This window comes from Rhamphochromis sp. 'chilingali' (genome assembly GCF_963969265.1).
Source record: "Rhamphochromis sp. 'chilingali' genome assembly, chromosome: 20".
In the NCBI taxonomy this organism is placed as follows: Eukaryota; Metazoa; Chordata; class Actinopteri; order Cichliformes; family Cichlidae; genus Rhamphochromis; species Rhamphochromis sp. 'chilingali'.
This window is the reverse complement of record NC_137947.1, coordinates 6,128,143-6,151,921: the sequence shown is the minus strand read 5'-3', so window position 1 is coordinate 6,151,921 and position 23,779 is coordinate 6,128,143. Positions and strand designations below refer to the sequence as shown.

Genomic DNA, 23,779 nt, shown 5'->3' with positions numbered 1-23,779 from the left:
GGGAGACTGGCATCTCTAAGCCCTCTTGACCATCTTCAAAAAAGATAAAAGCTTTGACCCAAACTAGTTTACGCGGGACACAAAAAAAAAAATTAAAATTCAGCAGACTGCTCCGTCCTTTTGACGGACAGAGATGAATGAAAATTGCTGCCAAAGCAAATACTGAAACAGCATAGAAAAACACGCTTTCTCTGCAGGCACCATCATGGGGCTTCAAAGGAGAAGGCGAGGACAAGATGAAAGGCTGGGTGCATTGTGATATTTGAAACACACTGGCTAGCCCTCAACTAACGGATGTCAAGGTCTGTGGGTTTTGCAGTCCCTTTTTTTTCATTGGGATATGAATGAATCGCGTTGAATCAAGTGCCCTCCATTGTGCCGTGATGGTCAAGAGAACATCCAAGACATTCTTGAATAACGGGACAGAGGAGCACTGGTGAGCAAATATTTATAGGATATCTACAGGGTAAAGCTCTGAGCAGTTCAGTCTCTACAGTTCTTTCCCCCAAGTCTTTTTTTTCCAATAATAAACTGAACATCTACCAGAATACTCTGGACCATAAAGTTTCTTACTTTTTGCTAACCCTTAATTGTCCTTGAAACACAGGGTGAGGGTGGGGCGTCTACAGAAGGGTGTCTATTCACGCTCAGGGAAAGAGAACACCTATCGGGGTAAAGCCTAGTGTTACATTGGGCAGACTTTGTTCTCTGGAATGGGAAGCTGAGCAAATGAACCGCAGTCGGTTGGAGAATCAGATCTGAAGTCCGATCTGGGTGACGTGGTGCTGCCCACGGGGATGTGGGTAGCAATGGCTGACATCTCTCCCGTGTGACTCTCGGCAGTGATTCCAGGTCGATCAGAGGTCTGATTCAGGTTGCTATCAGGGATCGTCCCCACGCCGGTGAAGTGCTGGATAAGACACTTCCTGAACTGAACACAGAGCAAGATAACAGATTAGAACCTCTTATGCCATGTTCACATTGAAATATCATGTAATGATGAAATGCCCTGTTTAAATAACTTATTAGCTACTGCTAGCCAAACGCTAATGTTTACTTTCAGCCACACTTACTGTAACCACCTCTGTTATTTGACTTATCTGATTCTGAATTTGCTGCTGAACGAACAAATGTCACGGTTAATTGCTGGTGTGTTTGATACAAATAACATTTTATTAAAGTGTTTGTTACACAGTGTGTTCAGAGTATCTCTCACACGACTGGATCTGGTACAAGACAGACATGCATTTGGAAGTAATGCTACCCACGAGCAATAACAGGACCACACTGACAGACACAATGAACAGCAGTAACTAATGCAGTATTTACATATACAGATCCAGGGCAATAGTCCAGAGCAAAATGCAGATTACTCAACTTGCTGGGGAGAGCTGTTTTTTTTAACATTCCTTTATCAGCTATACATGTTTATGACCAACTAGACTGGTGATGGAAATTAGTTGAGGCTATATGCACACATGTACAATATTGCACACTGCCTTTGCAGACTCTTTTTTTTCTCCTGTTCCTTACAAATGATCTAAACAGTAATCAAAATCACAAGTCAATGCATCTCTGCAACTAAGATCATTTATATTTATTTCCTTTGGTAGGACTAAAGCACTCAATAAACTGATCTGCGAAGCCAGTAATGTTGTAGGGATGGAGCTGGACTCCCCTAAGGTGATGTCGGAGAGGCGGATGTTGTCCAACATACGGACAATGCTGGACAATACCTCCCACTCACTCCATGACGTGCTGGCCAATCACAGGAGCACGCTCAGTGAGATTACTCAAATGCACCACTGAATGACACAGGAAGTCATTTCTGCCTGTACAACTCATCCATCTAATGCACACTGTGCAATAGTTACACCTTTTTGCACATGCGCTACACTGAAAATAAGAAATAACAAATATGTACAGGTTAGAGTAAAATGTCAATCACATATATTTCATCTCTGTTAAATTCTGGATATTTATAATTAAGGTAATTATATGTATTGAAGGTATTTCTTATCATTTGTAAACTTTGTAATAAATTGTTTAATTTAGTTCAGTCTGTTACTATTCTTATTGACAGTTGGTCTAAAGAGATCTGCTCTACCACCTGTGGCTACTAATCGGAAGGTTGGTGGTTCGATCCTTGGCTTCCCCAGTCTGCATGCCAAATATCCTTGGGCAAGATACTAACCCCAAGTTGCTCTCTGATGCATTCATCGGAGTATGAATGTGTGTGAATGTAGTTTAGTTTGCACTTGAGTTTAGAAGTGCTTGTATGAGTGGGTGTGAATGGGTGAATGAGGCATGTTGTATAGAGCGCTTGGAGTACTCCGGGAGAGTAGAAAAGCGCTATTTAAGAATCAGTCCATTTACCATAATTTTCTTAGGTATTAAAAAAGTATCTGATTTTTTTTTTTCTTTGCCTGTCCCGTTTGGTTCTTTTGCCATCAAAATTATTGTCTAAAGGCAAAGAAAGATGCCCAACGGATTTACTTTACCAAATGGACCGTCCCAGCCTTGCCGTATTGGTCTATTTGATTCACCTTTGCTTTAATTGTTTATTTTATTTTCATTTGCTGAACACGGGACAGACTTGACTGGGGAAAAGAAAAGGGAGAAAGAAAGAGGGAAAGAAAAAGAGCGGGGAAGAGGGACAGTGATAAAGGGCAAAAACCAACAAAACAAACAGACAAAAAATACATATGTCAATCACCTGGATCACCTGTTGAGAAAGAAAAAAGAGAAAACAAGCAAAGAAAAACAGAGCTGAAAAGTATCTGATTCTGATGCTAAGAGCAAACTGCTTGTTCCTATGACCAAAGCAGGGAACCAGAGTGACTATAACTGTATATCATGAAGTTTGACTGTACAGAGGTGACCATGAAGAAGATCAGCTCTACAAGGTATCCACAATATTAAAGTGGTTTACTTATGTGAACCCCTCTAAAGAGATTGCATTTGTGTCTGAGGGCTCCATTTCTCACGAACATAAACACAGGCTGGTATCTTGTCAGCGCTCGACGAGGCAGGTGAGGTAAAGCTTCCTCATTAGTGATGTGCTGACAGCTGTCAATGTGCCACCATTACTCAGATGCAGTTCTGCAGAAAGAAATGCCAGATGGAAAATCCATGAAGAGAGAAGAGATGGAGTTCTTCCTGTCTCACCTGGAGACATTTAACCAGTCATGATGTGTACAGTTATGTAACAGAGAAAAAAGGGGAAACTGTAGCTGTATGCACGGTCAACTAGATGTGAATTGAAAAATGTAAGGTTTTTGCACCTTATGCCCATAAGGTGCAGGACAAGTATCTCCTCAGGACTTCTTATAATTTGGGAGATGTCTCACAGAACATGGGGATCCTGTGGTAAAAAAAAAAAAATAGCCTTGTGCAAATCATGACAGTAATTTGGGGTTCTTCTTCTGCCTCTCATCCACCCAAGAATCAAATGTGCTCCAGTGGCATTTAAAAGCTTGACAGCAGTTTAGGTTTAAATTCAGAAGTTTCATGTTGCTTCACTGTATTGAAAACCCATTTACAGCTAGGTTACTACTGCTTGTTCTGTTACGCTGATTCAGCTGATTCTGACGGTGGCTGGGAGGCGTGCACCTGCTCAGAAAGACACAACAGCAGTGGAACTGACACCAGTGTTACCTTTAAGAATACAGCCATTTTTTAGCAGTCATTGATTTCAATCATTGATTTCACATTCCATCAACACTAAAAATCCCTGATCCCTTTTTCCGCTTCCCACTCTGTGTAGTCTTGAGGAGAAAAAATCATTCCCAACCCTCGGTGACCTATCTAATTTAATGGTGCAAGCCTCCTAACTGCCCCCCTCAAAGCAGCAGTGCTGTTCAGAGTGTGAGAGCAACACCTCTGCTATCCTCCGATGTCATGAAAAAGCACAAGGCTGCCGTTATGGCAGTGCTGCATTCAATAGCGATTCCTCCTGTGACCTAAAATATGTTGTAGCTTTTTATATATATAATGGTTGTATAAAGCTTTCCTCCAATAAAACAGTAACTTTAAAGCACTCCCACATAGAGAAACAGGTCATAAAAGATCGCTTTAATGGCAAAACGATTGGCCTGAAACACATTAGTTCTTTATAGCAGATACTTCCACCTTCTTTAAAGTTTAAGAACACCCTAAGGTTTGGAAAGCTGAAACTCTGACTACACCAATTTGTTCTGGTGACAAACTGAGGTCATGGGCAAGCAGGACATATTTATATTTATAAGAACTTTTTAACTGAAAATACTGTGAATTAATTCAATCTTTAACTAAACTGAGCTGTGCAACTTCAACAAAACCTTCTTTTTTCTTATTGCTGGCTGTTGGACTCATTTTTGTTTTCTTATATTTTTATGGTCTAAGAATCCTTTCTGGTCTTGCAGCTCTTCTGGTTCGCCAAGTTGTACCTGTGGACTTATTATTACACAAGAAAAGTAAATATGCTGTATCACATGCTTCTGGTCATCTGTTACCTTAGAGACCACCTTTCCAATTATGCACTTTATCTTTCAAAATGCAAGCTATCAGTTCTCCGGTATGCCTGGCTAAGGTACTCCCTTGTACTTTAGCTGGTACTTGTGCTTTCTTGATTTGATTTTTACTAAACTGAGTCAATGGCAGAGGGAGTTGGATGAAAGAATTTGATTTCCTGAATAGAGATCAAGATCCTGTGGACAAAATGTACATTGTAGTACTCTCCAGAACCGTCAAGATTAGGACGGGGGTTTTTTTTTTTTTGGGGGGGGGGGGGGTTATTTTGCTTTTTTAGATCCTCAATAATTAAACTAACATTGAGAGAGTAAAGCCTGTTTAAAGCATGAATTGAAATAAATTCCAATTATACTATTGTCATGGCACTGGGTCTAGTGCCCCAGTGTTTTTTGTTTAACTTGTACTCTTTGAATTACTGTTTTCTGTTTGTATTGCACTTATAGTTCCTGGTTTCTGTTTTTTCTGTTCTATTTCTGTGCCTCCCTTGTCTCTGTGCTTCATGTTTCCTCTGTTCCCGAGTCCATTTCCACATCTCAGTGTCTAGTCTGCGTCTTTATGAACGTCATGCTTCCTGTTTTATTTTGATAGTCCGTGTCCTGCGTGCAGTGTAACTAGTTTTGCTTCCCCTTCTCTTGTTAGGCCTCATTTGTCCCAGCTGGATGTCCCCCATCCTCGTGTTGTCCTGCTTGTATATTTAAGCCCTGTGTTTGTCTCTGTCTGTTGCTGGGTCCTGTTCCTGGTTTGTTTTCTTGTTTTCTAGTCTGAGTTTCTAGTTTCCAGTTTAGTTTGTTGTATTTGTTGTTTTCTCAGCAAGTAAAGCTTCGGCTTTGAGTTTACCTTTCCGTTTGAGAGTCCTCCTCCTGCCTTCCACACAACACAGTCATGACAGCTATGGTGCTCTATGAATGTAGAAAGTTTTTTTTCACCTTTTAGCTTTTTGAGGTTTAATGTAACTGGAGGTGGTCTTCCTCTAGAACTACAGGGATATATTGCAGTAGTCATGCATCAAGTCACCTCCAGCCTCTACTTTACCTCATCTTGTTATGTAACCAACAGAGACACAGAGAGGGAAAAATATCAAGCAGTAGAGGTCACTTGATTGTTATGAGCATTAGCAGTTGGGTGTTTAGACCTGCCGGCTAGGTGTTATTTACATTCAGTGGGTCTGGCTGACCTACTTAAACAGCAAAGTGGGGCAATCTGATGGAGATGGACGACATGCAACAGACTACAGGCAATAGTCTGATCTAGGCCCTTTGACAAGCACATGTATGAAAAATGTTATGTAGTCAATTCTAATGGTCATATTTCACTGCAGCAATGTAAATAATCCTAACAGAAAATAATAAAAATGGTCAATTACACAATATGCAAATGAGGGACCCGTGAAAGGAGACATGACACTGCATTGCACTTTGTACACTGGGAAAGTTACAGGAAAGTGATATACATTCTGTTAATTATTATAAATAATTATTTAAATCTCTTCTTCCCTTCTTTCTATTCAGAAATGAAAGAAATATAAAATGCCCTGTAGTTCCATGGACAATGAGAAATTAATTAAGACATTTAAATAGTGCTTTAAATATGGTGGTATTTGGAAGCAAGCATCAACTACCAATATTTATTAAATGCTTTGCATAAAGAACGAGTGTCTTATATAGAAAATGGTTTATGCCATCAAGGGAATAAAACACATCCAAGGTGATGGGTGTTTAAAGTCTATACATTATGTGTCAAAAAAATCTCCCTTTATTAGTTCTTTCAAAAGCTGCAGTGAAAATCCAGGTATTAGTCCCTTACACTGAGAACAGAGCAAGAGAGCACAGAGTAAAATAAAAAATTAAGTAAATGACATGAAGAAATGTCAGCAGCAGCCGTTTTACAGTGGAAAGCCTCACACCTTTTTTTTAAGCAGACAGTTGTGCACTGTGGATTTTATACTTCAGTCATTCACCGTGCACTGAGAAACAGGCCGACACTACAAAACAACAGAATAAACCCACCTCTATAGTTCAACAGCTTTCATGTGACACAAGCAGTAATGTGTCTCCAGGAAGGAATGGCCAGACTAAAGTAAAGCAACACTTAGTGTGACTAAAGTGAAACTATGATGCAGTGGCTCTAAAAATGTCTACTTACCTGTTTGTTCATGAAAACATAGATGATTGGATTGTAAACGGCAGCTGTCTTGGAGAAGAAGGCTGGGATAGAAGCCAGTCTTGGATCCAGTTCAATAGTTGGATGTGCTGTGACCAATATGGAGAAGACTGCGTATGGTGTCCAACCCACCATGAATGCCACGATCATCACCACCACCATGCGGGTCACTTGGCGCTCTGGTTTCCTGGCAGTGGCCAGACGACCATGTGATACCTGACAGCAACATAAAAATGTATGCAGTCATGCATTTGCTGGGACGTCCGCTCCTGGAAAGATTGCAGCACTGGTGCTCCAGACCAGCAAACTGCCAGAACTTTAACTTTTATAGAGGCAGTCACACAATAACTGCTAATCAAATTAATAATTGACCACAGGCATCTGACTGCTACTTCCCCTCTGAATTCCTACAGAAGCCGTAAGATTGTGCTTAGTTTCTCAGAGTTGTGTGAAAACTTTCTTTTTTACATAACTGTACATGTCCATCAGCTGATCAGTAATATCCAGTCATTTCCGTGTAGGTGGACAACAGCCATTATAACCTGACGCTTATTTGAGAGATGAGTAATAGTACTGTCAGCTGCAATGAGCAGTCATCCAGTACCTGATATTCCCTGTAATAAAAGCTCCAAATTAAGAAACATCTTAACTAGTAATATACTGAGTCACAATGATGACATCAGTACAGCGCTGAAGTCTGGTTTCTGTCATCCTTCCTTCTGAGCTCTCCTTCTTAACGTTTCTGTAATTTTGTAAAACTGTAAAAATGATAGTGTGTGTGTGTGTGTGTGTGTGTGTGTGTGTGTGTGTGTGTGTGTGTGTGTGTGTGTGTGTGTGTGTGTGTGTGTGTGTGTGTAAGAACTGACCTTCCTGAGCTTCCGTAGGAGCTTCCCATAGCAGAAGAAAATCACCCCGAGAGGCAAAATGAAACAGGTGACGAAGAAAGTAAGGATGTAGCTGTGATCTGTGATGTTGGTTGAATACCTGTTCAGAGATGAACAGAAAAAAAAGTTTGACTCCATTTTAAATTAATGTCACTGTGTCTACCTGTGACTCCCTGCGAGAATTAAATCTAAATAAGGCCATCTGCAGCAACCCCAACTGGTCGCAGCAGATGGCCGCCCTTCCCTGGTTCTGCCGGAGGTTTCTTCCTGTTAAAAGGGCGTTTTTCCTTCCCACTGTTGCCAAAGTGCTTGCTCATAGAGGGTCATATGATTGTTGGGTTTCTCTATATATGTAATATTGTAGGGTCTACCTTACGATATAAAGCATCTTGAGATGACTGTTGTTGTGATTTGATGCTGTATAAATAAAATTGAGTTGAATTCCGATCTAAATTCAGAACAAAATGTCATTTTGAGGTTTTTCAAAGAAAACAAAATTTAAAAAAAATACTTCTGCACCTCATTTGAGCTTCAGTTCAAAAGGGTAATTTCACAGCTGACACAAATTTCTGTGGCTCAAAACACCAGAGGGTGGGGTTTGAAGTGTGGTTCAGTTGGAGATTTGCAATGCAACATTTCACACCTCATTCATTTATGGAATCCATGGTGCTAAATATCAAACACTGAAGTTGTGTTTAGAGGACAGAAGAGTTGTAGGAAATTGGTAGATTTGTACAGAAATCCTCGGACCTGTGACAGCAACTCACTGGAATCCTGAAACTGTAGCAATATGCATGTATTCAACCCTCTGAGGGGCAGGACATTTTCCTCATTAGTGCCATCTACTGTTCAGTGGGCCAAATTAGCTTACAATTCAATTACCTAGTCACTTCTGCATATAAACAGACAGCATTGAAATCACCTCCAAGAGTCATTTTTAATCAGGTGAATTCCTGCACTGTTGCTGACAACTCAAAAATGTCAGCAACTCAGGATCTTGCTTTCCACCACCAGCTGGTGTGCTTTTTCTCCAACAGCATGCCTGCCAGAGAAAATCTCTTCATTCACATTGTCGGAAACAGTAGTGCTGCTTCACACTGGGAAAGAATGATATTTCAATCCAATCTGTTACAGAAACATTACATTATTGCTCAGACCATAAAATATAAGTTTAAAACACCCAAGTTTTTGCATGAAGCTAGACAGAAGTAACTGGACTATATACTATAATGAAACATTCTCGTTTTGGGGTTTTTTGTTAAAAAATGTGTGCTATGAAAATGGAAGAAGGAAAAATAAACTTTTCATGTTTCATGTTTTGTGTGACAGGTTTTTAAAAAACAATAAAATAACAAATATTTTATTAGAAAGAAGCCCTAATTCCTATAAAATACACTGTGATCACCGACACACAAACCTCTGATTATTCAAATTAAACTGAGAATATATGTGGCTGAGAGCATGAACATAATTAAAAGGTTGACCTGTGACCATCAGAACTTTCTTAGTTTTGGACCCGCCTGTGTCCCACTCTGTCTGGATAACGGCTGCAGATGCAAAAAATACTCTTCAGCCTATAGTTCATGCACCTATGGTATGAAATTCAACATCTTACATCACCTTATTCTCAAGTTATTCTCATTCAATCAATTTGAAACTCCTACACTGCTTCGTTCTTGAGCTCTCACATTCACAAACTTAAGTTGCAGCAGTGGGAAACCAAAAATGCTTGTGAGTTAGCGACAGCTCCAGAATCCTGGAAGAAGAACTTCAGCATTCTCTAAAAAAAATCATCTTTCCATAAATTTAGCCAACACTGGTATCGTCCATGCTGAAGACTGAGTCGCTGATAATAAAAGGGGAACATATGGAGTATTTGAAACTAATATATGAGATTTGTGTAATTTAGATTTGTGAAAGAAAGATGCAGTCTGGGAAACCATCAGCTATCATCTGCTGACTTGGGCTTCTGCTGTAGCCATATTGTGCATAAATATATTAAAAACAAGGAAAACAAGCTCATGAAAATTCAACCTCCAACCACATCCTACTTAAACTACCTAAACTTAAATGTATCCTCCTTAATGTTATGTTGTACTGCAAGGTGATAGAGTTTTGAATGATTTGACATGTAGATGACATTGCACAATGCTGTACTCACATATTTACAATATGCTAGTGTCTCTAGTTGACAAGGAAACAGAGCAATAGGCAAACCTCCAAAACAGTATACATGATAGTTTGTAATGAGCGTATGGTAGAGGGTGAATAATATGTGCCATACATGCAGATCTTCTGATCAAGCCCAGGGATTTGAGCTGACAACCTCCCACCTCTGCATGTATCTTTGTACTAAATATCCTACAGAACACTTGAGCAGTAGAGGGGATTTCAAAGAAAGTCAGTAGGATAAAGTTAGTAGACTCCGTGCAGGGTGCAGCTACCTGCCGACAGTTCTGTGGCAACATGCGAGTCCTTCAAAAGCCAACGCTTCCAGCACTGAATATTTGCATATATACATATATGCATATAAAAAGATGCACATAAATGAGGCTTTTAAAATTTATCAGGCTGTGCATGTTGCAACTGAAGCTCACACACCTGCTCCTGCTGTTAACCAAATATTTTCTGACACAGCTCACACCGTGTGCAGCCAGAAATGTAGGGGATTATATATGTGGTTGGTATCTCCATAAGGTGATGTCTTAATTGCATTGTGTGGACAATTTGTTCTCCTGGCGCTTCTTCTAAGCAGTGGTTCTCCAACGGGGCTTCGGGCAAACTCTCAGCCCATATCTGCACGCCTTTGATCAAAGCAGCTAAATAGCACTACCCAGATGACGCCCTGAGGGCCGAGGTTAGAGGAGACCTCTTTTTTTTTTATAACAAAAATTAGGACACAGCAAGCTAACATGGCTGAAAGAGCGACATAGAGCTGAGTGACAGGGTTGAGGGAAGAATGGCTGCTCCGTTTCTATGTAAAACACATTGTTTAAGGTTAACGTTGAACCAGTGAGGTTCATAAACACCTAAAATCCAGTAACATTAATTCATTTAAATTCTGCCATCAACATGTTGCACCTCATCAGGTGACTTAAGTACATGTAAAGACAATCTTAGGGACATACTCACATTCAATGACCCTTCATCATTGTCTTTGAGTATTATAGCCCTTGTAAACTTGCTTGGGTTAAATGACCAACTGCCTCAGTACCACACTGAACTTCATTCAGTTTGGAGAAACACGCTACACCTTATCTGCCCAACACCAAACAGTCACATATTCATTTACATCTCAAGATATTTCCCTCAGAACCAAAACAGAGCAAAAACTATATTGTTTGTTTCTTGGTTTATTTGTTTTTTTGCATTCATAAAGCTAAGGCATAATACTTGCTAACCAAGTAAACTTATTAGCACTAACAATTAGCTTAGCACTCTACCATCTCATTAAAAAATGGTCAATTCTGGATTAAAAGAAAAACAAATATCATCATAGCAACCTAAACACTAATGTGGAGGTTTCATGCTCCAACCAGCGACATCACTATTTTGGATTGCATGCTATGGTTTGAGAGTTTCTTATGACGCCACCAAGTGGTCAAAAAAAATGATTCACAAACCAACAGTTGTTTATATTTAACCAAATACAGCCATTGATTTTGAATTGGTGCATGATGTGAGTAAGGAAAAACGGTCTTAAGAATTAAAGTTCAACTCAAATCATAATTTTCTGTTAAGGTCAATCAAACCCTGCTTTCTTAAGTATACAACAGGGTTATTTGCCCCAAAGCAAAAACCTCTAGCATTGAAATACTTTTTGGGTATTGAGGAAATAAGTTTGGCTTTTTTTCTAAATGGGATTTGTGTGTGAGAAGTGCTCATTTCTCACCAGTCGGGCTCACAGGTGGTCCCAATCTTGCTTACAGTGTATCTGTTCCATCCCAGCACTGGAGGGAAGGTCCAGATGAAGGAGAAGGACCAAACGAACACAAGACCCAGGATCGCGTGCTTTGCTTGCAGTCGGATGTTACCCAGAGGTCGGCAGATCACAAAGAACCTTTCAAAGGACAGGACAGCCAGGGACCAGAGGGCCACGATCCCTTAGGGAAACAGCAGGAGGTCAATGTGGTTGAGCCAAGTGGGACATTTACCAGTGATACACAGCAACATCCCAGATTTGCACGAGGTCTGGGTAAAAGCAGCTGCCCTGGTGCTGATATAGTTTAATGATTTGAGATGGGTACATTAGGTTATCCCCTAATGAGCTTTGTTTTAAAAAGGCAGTATTTAATTGTGGTAATAAGTCTCTCTCATAGAAGAGCTAATTGCTTATCTCTCCACAGTGAGATTCTTCATGTGTATTTCTGCTAGTGTCACTGGGGAGAACTAAAGACAGGGGCATAAACGAAGGTGTTCAATTATCACACATTTAAACAAAAGCCTCTGGTATATAGGTTCCCAAATACATTCATACCATTACTCCCGACGGTGGTTTTATAGCTTTTAAAGTTCTGATAACTGAACATCAAAGGAGGGTTTTTCTAGAAGAATTCAGTTTTTACCCATTAAGATTTAATGTATTTATCTGTACAGCACAGGGGCAGTACAAAGACCTAAAAATAGACACAAACAGAAAACATTCTCCCCCTGAGTAGAATATTAATTGGAGCATCCACCCTGTTCGAGGGGAGAAGCTCACCTAATGTAATGACTTTCATATTTACCCACACCCTTTTACACGCACACATGAATAATAGCAATGACACTGCAGTTAATCACTTAAAAGTGCTGTTAAAGCAAAAACATTTGAGTGGCTTTTCACCATGAGCCTATGGAAGATGTGCGCTTCACTTCAGCGGGTTATTGATCATGTATCAGCGCAGCTTCTTCAGTTATCATCTAGACTTTGCAGCTTAGGATCAAAATCTGTTCAGCCTTCCAGCACATGGCCACACAAGTCATTTGTTTGTTATTCAGTAATAACTGTACGCGACAGGGTTGCAATGCAGCGCATTACAGCAATTTGTCCCCACAAATAGCCCACACAACACGTTATAATCATGGAGCAAATAGAGATCAATACATTGATTTCTGGAGTTATTTAACATCACTGTCTGTGTGTAAGCTCTGGGTACAGATGCCATCAACTAATGCACTGCATAATGCAGTTCTGGTAAAGAGCATATACAGTACTGCAATAAGCTGGCTCATTAAAGCACCACACGTGACAGTAATTTGATAATATTCTCATTAAGTTGCATGAAAATATAAATTCATTATAAATTAATATTTCCTGTTGACAGACTGTCAGTTTTACAGACTTAGACAAAATCATCCTTTTACTTCATGTGCCATTCCTCTCTGAAACCATGTCACAAATCTAATAAGGCTTTGCATAAAATGATTAAGTATTCAGACTTTATGTACTGCAGGTGTCTCACCAGATGCCCATGATCCCACACAGCATGGGAACCTCTGCATGCCATTCCAACCCACCTACTTGGTTATTGGTGGTCACAGCGCTGGTAACCTACTTAAAGCAAGTCATGTACAAAAGTGTGTGAGAAGGCTTCTGTACCAGGATCGCTTTAAATACTGCTTTACACTCTGGACTCACACAGCAGCAGGAAGCAAATACTATCCAGGTTCAGTTTAAACATAATGCACAGTTTATAAAACAGCCCTCAAAAGAATCAAACTTCAAGTTAACAGTGAGACTGACATTGATTTTGGAGTTATAGTTTTACTTTGGCCAGAAATGTCTATCATCCCGATCCTTGTGCTTTTGGTGTCTTGGTTACAACTGAGGTTTAAAGGGTGTGTGTCAGATAGAATGGATTTTTAAATATTAGTCTTGAGCTGTTTAAATAAATAAACATTTAAAATCAGTCTACACATTGATGGATGCCAGAATGCATTTATTATTTCAACATTTCTCCTGTCACTGTAAGAAAGTAGTGCTTTCATCGTTTGAATCTTGTCCAAGGAAAGCAAGCAAAGTTCCTGAGGCTGGAATGTTCTGTCAGTTAGAGGGATTGATTCTTTATTTGACATGGCTTCTAGATGCCCTAATTTATTAACAAGCGTTTAGTGACAAAGTCGAATAACACCACGTGGAGTTGTTTTACTCGCACGCACAGCAGCTCTTTTTTGCAGTAAAAGGAGCCACTCTGACAGCTACAGCTATGGAACGTGGAGCTTCATTCATCTCTGCCATTACAGTAACAGGATGGGGGAAAGTGTTAACCTACCGAAAAAAGTAACTGCAAAGCCCTCCAGGACGCAAGCCCACTTCCCGAGGAAGAAATAACCCCTGGCGTTAGTCAGGAAACTTATTACTCCACCGGTGAGGGAGACTAGAAAGTCGGCGATGGCCAGATTAACTATAATGTAATTCAGGGGCTGCCTCAGTTGTTTGAACTTGAAAGTGACAAACATGACCAGGAAATTTTCGGTTAAAGACAGCGAGCTGACCACAAACATGAGAACGGCCAGGATGGTGAAGTTCCAGGGCGCGATGTTCTTGATGGGTCCGTTAAAGGGATCATCGGGGGTGGAGAGTTCAGGTGCCACGGTGTAGGACACGCCGTTCACTGACACGCTGAAGGTTTCCATTGTCCGTGTCCGGAGAGTCCGCTGGCTGCTCGCTAACCCTAACCTCGGTCTCCTCTTCTCATACTCACAACTTAACGTGGAGTCTGTGCCAGACAGGCGCGCTCTGCAGTCACTTGGAAACGCGCCGCTTGAGCTGAGCACGCTGTGCGCTCCGGGACTCCTCTTTCCAAAAGTTCAGATGTTGAAATCCGCGCTGGCCGCCGCGCATGGCGAAGCGCAGGACGGAGAAATCCACTAAACGCGCTTGGGCGTGATTGTGCGCCGCTGCTGGAAAGTGTCAGTCTGCATGTGAGAGCGGAGCAGAGCGCGAGCTGTGCGCTGCGGTCAGGGGAGATGTCTTGAAAAAGCGCGAGTGGACGAATGATCGGGGGCATCTTGGCGGCTCTTATATAGGCGGCTCCGGCATCGCTGCTGTCCTCCAGGACGCCCTCTCCGTGCGCGCTTCTGTTCAAGCTCCGGACACTGATCCAGTCTCCAGGCTTGGCGCGTACTCCGGATGAACCCGGGAGCGCATAGCTGCCATCCAACACTTTTACACACGAGCCAGTAATTACTACCATGCATGATTAATAGGCTACATCTAATCTGTGGCTATTTTAGGTGCATTTCGAAAGGACACGTAGAGATCTGGTGATTTTCGCCTTTTCAGTGCGCAATTTATTAGTGATGCATAATTAGGCACCGCAGCGGAGTGATTGGTCGCAATGGACCTGATGTATTCGTCTAAATTAACTATAAACGTTCACCTTTAAACTCTCTAAAATTCACATGCATATTGAAGTCCTTGAGCGATAAGTGTTAAATTAACCTGGATAATTAGTCTTTACTCACATCTACAGGAATCCATCATTTATGGCACACAAATTTAAAAATTCGTGTGTGCTGCACATTGATCACAACAAAGCTCTCTGTTATAAGTAAATATGCAATTAAAAGTTCAAGTCACACAACATGATGGTGTCAAACTGGAACACACCTGGATAATTACCAACCCAGTCATCCATTAATCTTATAAAGGCGAACATTTTACAAGACAGCCTGTTATGCTCCAAACCACCCTTTATAATCTGAGGGAAAATGCTTGTGCAGAGAACAGTCTGAAAGCAAGGAAGGTTGTACTTATGCTGATAAACCACTGCTTTTTAAAGAAATCAGAAGGCTGATTGACTGTATGCCAGTCAGCAATAACATTAAGACCACTGCGTGAAGGTGATCAGGTCTTTACCTCTGAATGTAAAGTGCCACCACCTTAATATTTTTATATATCCAGCCACAGGAACAAGCACTGACATACACATTTGAAATCTCAAACTAAGTGAACATGCATTGGATGGACCGTTCAACAGTTAGTGCCACTGGAGAGAACCGGTGTCCCTGCTCCAGCAGGTCAGAGTTGTTTTCATACATTTATGAAATGTATGAAAATTGCACATCAGGCTTTGCAGTTTGAATCTCTCATCAGACGAGAGGCTAAAGTACAAACTTGTCTCAGAGGATTTTTAAAGCTCTTTTAAAAAATTAGAGGCTTAGTGAAGGTTGTGTATTCTAAATGATTAGTTAGAAACAGCTTCACTGTTACTTAGTGGAAAGTGTCTCTTCAAGAGCATTTTTACATCATATTGGCTGTTTAGGGGTAAGAGGAGAATTTCTTACTGAGAAGACTGCCTGTGTAACTTAACTGCAGCTATCCAAAACATTTTCTTTCAAGCAAGAAAGTCAAACATCCAGCGCTATTGAAAGCTGTGCATACAGAGAAACCGCCTCATATATAATTCCTACACAGTGTGAGACATTATTAGTTGCTCAAAGGTTATAGAAAATAACACCACAAGAAAGGTGCATGCAGCGCTAAATAAAACTGCTCCTGACTTTAAGTTTGTGTAATTCAGTGATGATACAATTCAGTCCGAGGCACGGCATGAAGGTTCAAAAGGATCAAGAGTTTCAAAAGGATTAGGAGTTAAAGATTAGCTCCAAATTCATTCCCAGTCAAACAAACATGTCATCTATATTTCAGGTTCCACTTTCATGTTAACTTAGAGCCAGAACCTGAAGGTCAAGCCTGCACAGAACTTTTTCCTCTGAGGTGAATCACCTTCCCGCTGTCTCCATCTCAGCCCAGTCTTTGATCTAGTTCCCTCTTGTGAAAGCCAGCTTGTCACACCTCAGTGACCATCACGTAAATGAGGATTTATTGCCTGCTCTAACTGTCCAGACCTCTGTATGACTGCTTTTGTTTGGCAGGTGTTTTAAAGCTCCACTGCCGAGCTCAACCTTGTGCTTTTGCTCAAGAGAGGCAAAAGATCAGATTCACTTAGTTCATCTTTTGCTAAAATGCTTTCCACAGTTTCTTCAAATACAACATCATTTAGCTCCAGCAGTGATTTTCTATTGCACCTGACATATACTTCTGCATGAACACCTACGAACCTATCAGTGTAATTCAGTGGTGTAAATGTCAATGATATAATCAGTATGACAGCAGGATGACATGTAACATTCCTCTGGCTCATGCTTATTTTTTTCCAGCACTGATGTTTCTCCTTTTTAGGCAACTGACAGCACAAATTCATGTCTTGGCTCTGTTACATGTGTACCAGTCTTCTGTGGCACCGGATAGGAGTCCAAGCCCAAGGGTGGTGGGGGGAATCACCAGGACAGAACTGGAAAAGTTAGATGGTCACTCTATAATGGCATAATGGCACTCTATGATGGTGTGGAAATGGCTGAAAATGGGAGAAGCTCATTCACAGATTTCTTTCTTGCTTAGTTAGTGATCCAATAAGCTGTTTATGTTTTAAGTTTTTTGAGAAATGAAAACACATAGCTGGGAAAATTAGGTTTCTTTATTTACATGTTTTTTTGTACTTTATTTCCTTTAAAAAAAATACCCAACTTACAGAATAGGACAAGGCACGCAATCAGGCTATTTAGAGAAAGATACCTAAGTAAACAAGAAAAATTATGCAAAGTTTAGATGAGGGATACATGTGAGGGTCAGGGTGCTCTTTTATGTTCAGTGCAACAGACAGGGAGAAGGGTAGGACCAATAAATAGGTCATTTCATTTCAAACCAACACAGGACTTCTGCTTGGCTGAATCCGATTTGCATAAAAATTTTATGCTACAAAGTTTGAACATATATAATACTGTGAAACATATATATTTGAAATTGTCATGGTTTTATCTTTAATAGTTTTTGAGATATTCATGTTCAAACAGAGCTTCAGATTTCAATGTGCTAAAAAAATAATGGAGACGACTGAACAGAAAATATTCCAAAAATAAAATTTTCTTGAGATGAAAAAAATATCTGCACACGTTCACCACAACGATTTCCTGTGTTATAATCAGAGTACCATCTGGAAACATGAGAATTTTGTTCTATTTGGACAGGACAGTCTCCTGATGGGGTTTGTTGTGGTACAACTTGTCATATTTGCTCCAGCATGAAAGTTGCATAAATAGAATGATAATAGAATTTTATTCATTTTTGTGACAAAAAAAAAGACATTTAAAAAAGTTTTCTACATACTTTTACTGATAATACTGTGAAATTCAACTAGTTTTCTATTGCAATGTGGAAATGTTAACGATGTCTGACTTTGTAGGAGTGTGGGACTGTCATTTAATATTTTAAATGTTCAAAAAAATGTATAAATCACATGTTTGTTCAAAGAGATAATTGCAGGTTCTAAAAACTTTTGAAATATTTTGCAGCTGTAGGGTGGCTGCAGTTGATTTCTATAACCCCTTATAAGAAATTTCTGGATCATGAGTGAGTGTATTATATTTGTTTATTTTGATGGTGCAGTTTGTGCTTTTGTACATTTCTGCCTGATATGACTGACACCAACTATGCGACAGTGCACATCTGAACAACTTAAAAGCACATAAAACAGGCTTTCCTTATTAGGATCTCATCAAATTCAAAGGCATCACAAAAGCATTCATTTTTAAAATATTGACTGGATTTGATGTACGGCTGTTTCTCGTGAGCATGGGGTAAAAGGGTCCTAAAATAACCTACGTTATTCTACTGCCTGTACTCTAGATCACTTGGCAGTGTGCAGACAACACGTTTTATACTATTCAGGCTTATTGTAGAAGAATTTACCAAACAATTCTAAAACCAGTGAATTCTCTGCAGCTTTTTAAATCTACAGTCGACTCACCGTTTAAGTCTCATCTGAAATGTTTGATCTGAATTTGAATACTAGACTATATATAACACACATCCATGAAAAACCCACGCACTGCTTTTAAGAATTGTGTATTCAACAAGCATAGTTGGTGTATTTTAAAGTTCTCTCACGCAACTGTCTGGTTATCAGAAGTTGGGCCAAAAAAAATAAAAAGGCATTTTTGTGTACTTTGATTTCGTAGCATGTGGATGTATGCAGTAAACACCAAAGCCGTGTAAAGAAAACATTTTATCTTTCACTAACAGTTTCATTCCGTTCCAGGAGCGTCCACGTCAAACATTTGAGATCATACACAGACTTAGAAAATCTGTGTAGGTGGCAGATGCTGACAGTCAAGGTTCATTTCACTGCATTGTCACATCGAAAGCATCTATGAGCAGTTATAACTATGGTGGTAATAAAAGTTTTACAACCGAACAAGAACTAAATAAATAGAGAGTCATGACACATACCTGTTTTTGGATTTAACTTCATGACTGATGCACTTTTTCACTTTTGTTTCGATGGCAATATAAAACAAATATGTAGGACTGCATTCTTGCACTTGTTCAATATCTCTAAAAATAGAAACAGCCTTTCTGAAATTGATGCTGAAAAACTAGTTCATGCATTTATTACTTTTAGGTTGGACTTTGTAGTTTATTATTATCAGCTTGTTCCAAAAGCTCAGTTAATCCAAAATGCTGCGGTGAGAGTACTGACAGGGACTAGACAGAGAGAGCATATTTCTCCCTCATAGTGCTGTATCACCCCAGTAGAGCTCTTCACTCTCAGACTGCTGGTTTCCTTGTGGTTCACAGGATATTTAAACTTAGAATGGGACACAGACGCTTCAGTTTTCAGGCCCCTCCTCTGTGGAACATGTAAGCTCCCAGTTTGGATTCAGCAGATGAACACCCTCTCTATTTTTAAGAGTAAGCTTAAATCTTTCCATTTAGATAGAGCCTAATCATTAGGCCTGCACACCAAATCCTAGGCTGCTCATGAAGCAGTGAATGTTTCATCTTCAATCACCTCTTTCCACTCTCTTTGTGTGATAAACCACTCTGTTTATTAGTTAACACAGAGTGGTGCCATTAATTAATGCTCTAGATCTTATTTTATCATATGGCATAGAAACTGAACATTTAACAGTGTTTCATGAAAACCCTCTCCTGTCTGATCATTTCCTAATAATATTTAAATTTAGTTGACTGCAGAGCAGTGGGAAGCAGATTTCATCACAGTAGATGTCTTTCTGAAAGTGCTGTAACTAAGTTTCAGAATATAATCCACCCATAGTTATCATCTTCAATGGCCTGTGCCAACACAGAGCAGAGCAGCTACCTGAACGCTACACAAATAGAGGTCGATTATCTTGTTAATGATCTCCAGCTTACAAGTTAATAACTCGTAAACTGGAGAGGAAATGGCGTATCACAAATTTAGAATTTCATCATTTAGCCTGGAGAAATAGTTTGCTGCTTTATAAGAACGCCCTACATAAAGCTAGAACATCTTACTGTTCATCACTGATTGAAGAAAACAAGAACAACCCCAGGTTTCTCTGTAGCCAGGCTGACAAAAAGTCAGAGCTCTGTTGAGCCGACCATTCCTTTAACGTTAGCTAGTAATGAATTCATGAACTTCTTCACAAATAAAAATTTAACCATTAGACAAAAAAATACTCATAATCATCTCACAGATATAACATTATCTACAGCTACCTTTAGTACCACTGATATTCCCTTGAGAGTCCCTGTAACAGGGCGGCCCTTAGCAGCTGGAAACACAGTGAGATGGACCAAGGCAAGTGTAGTGGAACAAAAAGTATTTATTTGCCATACAGCTCTCCTTACAAACAATTCACTCGTCGAGCTTCTTCACAGCACAATCCACCCTCTCTAATGACAACTGGCAGCCTTGAATATGTTCAGCTGTCACAGACTAAACCATTCTTCCACTCTCAGGTAAATTCTTAAATCCCAACCTTCCACCACAGTATACAATATATCAATTTGAATAAAAAAATACAGAAATACACTTCACGTTTTTATATTAATAAATATTTCACACTTTAATTTTACACCAAACCCAATATTATAAAAACCCAGAAACCCAAGCACAACAAGATTCACCACACTCTCTTAACCCACAGTCGCTCCCGGAACCTTTAAATGGTGTCTGGACCCCAGTGGAAGCATTTGCCCAAACACCTTGGAGAGAACAGGTGAGTAATCACATCATACAGTCACTTCTTAGTGCCCCCCTTAATTCTGGATTTTGCATACACATTTGCATTAGTTCCCCTTAATAGCATTCCTTATTTTCTCTCAATCACCATTCCCTTTTCTTTTCACAGACACCTGTTTTGAGGTGAAGACTAGTGAACAGCGAAACAGCAGTGTGACCACGTTCCATACATTCACAGGCTGAAAGAAAAGGTTTGTTACTGGTATCTGAAGTCTGGCTTTGAACCAAATCGGTGGTCTTCATATCACCCAAAATGAATACTCAGTACATGCTGGCTATGAGAGTATCACAGGACTCAAAGCATGAGATGTGGTCATCTGTTTTAGCGAGTCTTAGCTTTAGTGTTTCCTAATACATCTTTATTAGAAACCTTGAGCTTGGATTCAGGAAACCTCGATATATTGTTCAACATCCTAATGCATTTTGGGCTAATTTGTTATGAAAAATACCAGCTCTTCCCTTTTCTGTATGGTATCCGATATGAATTACAGAATTCATAAAAGACAGCGACTGCTGCAGAAAATTGCAGTTTTTATAGTGAGCCTTCAGATCAGATTTGCACAATAAAAACCACTTTATTGCTTCACGGAACAATGTGGCTTTGATTTCAGTGCTGTTGAGGTTTCTGGCAGTCGTACAGAGAGAGACATAGTAAAGTGATAACAAAGCTTCTTTCAACAAGGCTTTCATAGCGCATGAAAATTATAGGTAAACAAGTGATGCCAGTAACTGTGAACAAAATGAGAAGATGGATACCAATAAACTTATCACTGGTCTCTTTTGTTCATAGATTTATTACTACTTGGTGTTACATAACTCGTAAACATATTAGATTCTTTTGATGTTTGACACATAGTCAGGTTTTATTGGCGATAAAGAGGAGGTTATTTAGTCGTATTAATTCCCATGTGCCACATAGCATGTTGGTCAAGCGCTTTGACATATGACTCTCTAACAGAAGTCACACTACACTATCAAACAAATGAATCCTTAGGAGCCATGATTGAAAGACTCCTGACATGCCTCCATTTTTCCAAGAATGCAGTCCTATAAACTAATTTTTTGACACAAGTCTTAACCAGATAATTGTTAAGGTTTTGCATTGGACAGAGTAGTCTTTGTCCAATGCAATGCTGTAGACAACTTTTCTGATAAATTAATTTTGGTGTTCTTGCCTTTGAGTCAGCCTTCGGAAGTTCAACTAAAAATTGAAAAATTACTTTGTTTAGTCAAGACTCGCCTCTTCAGAGACACCAACAATTATAGAGCCAAAACATCTGACCCAGTAGGATGTGTGATTGAGTTTAACCTCTGGGGGGTCCTAGAAAAATGCATACACTATCGGGCTTAGAGCCACAAATCGACCACGCCCTAAAAAGCGCTGTAAAAAATTTATATATTAATATTTTTTTCCACTTTAAATTAGCCAATCTTTTAGACCTACTTCTCCTTGAAATATTCATGTCAAGTTTTAATTACATTTCACGGATTTTAACCCTTTTAATCGCAGTTTAATTACATGAGCGCACCGTTTTTTTTAGCCCCCCAAAACAAAACGAAATATTTAAAAAAAAAAACATTTGAAGTAATATTTGATTGTTATTATAATTAGGCCTTTAGATGGACTAAAGATTGGCACCAACCTTCATTTCGATCGCCTTTTTTTTTTTTTTTCAGGACCAGAAAATGGTCTCCAGGCGGCAAATGCTCCTCCTCTAGGCCGAAATCAGTGCATCCTCCCGGGTTAACTCCCGACGATGACCGGGGCATGTTGCGTCGGACCCCTTTTTCCAACACACACGTCCGGTACCACGTCACAACAAATACGTCATTTCCTGTTGATTAAAAAAAAAAAAGCACCCTCAAACGGTCCTAGGGGCCGAAAATGGTCCCGCCCGATCAGCGGGCGAAGCCGCTGCTGCACGCCGGAAATGAGGCTTCGTTTCCCGCAGGTCTGTTTAAGCAGCCCGCTGTTTTCCAGCCCGGGGTCAAATGTGGGGCAAGGGCGCCACCCGGTGGACAAATAAAAAAATTACAACTCTAAGGCCAGTACTGCAAACGGAAACGGAAACATAACCGATCACGATCGATTTGACCGTAATTTTTTTGCCGTGAAAAATAGCGTTTATAATGGGTTTCAATGGGGCACAAATCGACCACTAGGACCAATAGTGTAAGTTTGTCTGTAGCTTAGCCACTGAAGCTAATTTCCGGAAGTCATACTGAAATTTTAACAGTAAATGTGACCGAACTTTTTTTTGCAGACTTTCGCTATATTCCATTTAACACAGTGCAAATGGCGTGTAAATGAACAATGAAAAATGGCACAAATCGACCCAAGACCACCCAGAGGTTAAAAATAATCGTGTCTGCAAAGATGAAAGAGAAGAAAGTGGGCATAAAATGGAAAATGCTCTTGGCCTCATGTTTAGGCAGTCACGCCTGCTGGCAGGTAACGGGGCACAGTGACTATTTAACACCCCAATGTAAAAACAATACATGTCAGGAAGCAGGGAATTACACGCTCAACAACTGCAGAAGCCTTTCGGATGAGAGGTGAAACGTCTTCAAGCAACTTAAAGAAGTACAGATGTTTTTCCTTCCAAACACTTTGTATGAGTCTATACTGCACTGGTATCAATATAAATAAATATGATAAAGTTGGTACCTTTGTGGATGGGCTGCAGCACACAGTAATGCAGCAGACCATATCGGTAATCTCTAAAGCAAATGATGTCTTTGTAGAGGCAAACGACAGAGGTTAGAATATTGTAAGCAAAAATTAAAGCTTTGCTAGCTTACTGGTGGTTTTCTCCTTCTGCTCCCATACCTAGTTTAAAGAAGGTGACATAAATATAGTGATCAAGCAAGTTGAACACAGAAAGCAAAAATAAAAAAGTTGTTTCAGGAAATGATTCCATTTGGAAACATTATGTTCAGTCTTAATGTCGTTCGCTACTCATTTTCATCATAGTTTCATCAAACTTTTCTTCTTAGGAAAACAAAATGATAACTAAATAAAAACAAATTCATGTGAACGAAAACTAATATGAAATTAATTAATTATTAATTAATCAACACTTTCATAGACTAATAAAAACGGTCCTCATGAAAACACACGAAATGTCGATGCCTGGGAGGAAGACTGGATTAAAAAGTATGGATACA

At 39.8% G+C, this 23,779-nt stretch overlaps 1 protein-coding gene across 1 annotated transcript; it reads right to left on the bottom strand.

Moving 5' to 3' along the window:
- Positions 1 to 534: 534 nt before the first annotated feature.
- valopa (vertebrate ancient long opsin a) lies at positions 535 to 14,366 on the bottom strand. The gene is made up of 5 exons (XM_080869188.1): positions 13,811 to 14,366; positions 11,449 to 11,659; positions 7,539 to 7,656; positions 6,655 to 6,888; positions 535 to 931 (listed from the first exon to the last, which is right to left on the bottom strand). Exons 1-5 carry the CDS (start codon positions 14,172 to 14,174, stop codon positions 686 to 688), a joined length of 1,173 nt encoding a protein of 390 aa, XP_080725314.1. The 5' UTR covers positions 14,175 to 14,366; the 3' UTR covers positions 535 to 685.
- Positions 14,367 to 23,779: the final 9,413 nt, after the last annotated feature.

What these genes read in the sequence shown, in the direction of transcription:
- valopa (XM_080869188.1), bottom strand. Translation starts at nt 14,174, where the DNA reads ATGGAAACCTTCAGCGTGTCAGTGAACGGCGTGTCCTACACCGTGGCA. An exon ending in ACCACCTGTGAGCCCGACTG is followed by an intron (nt 7,657 to 11,448) that starts GTGAGAAATGAG and finishes ATCTCTGAACAG; the next exon opens with GTATTCAACCAACATCACAG. An exon ending in ATGTTTTCATGAACAAACAG is followed by an intron (nt 932 to 6,654) that starts GTAAGTAGACAT and finishes CTCTGTGTTCAG; the next exon opens with TTCAGGAAGTGTCTTATCCA.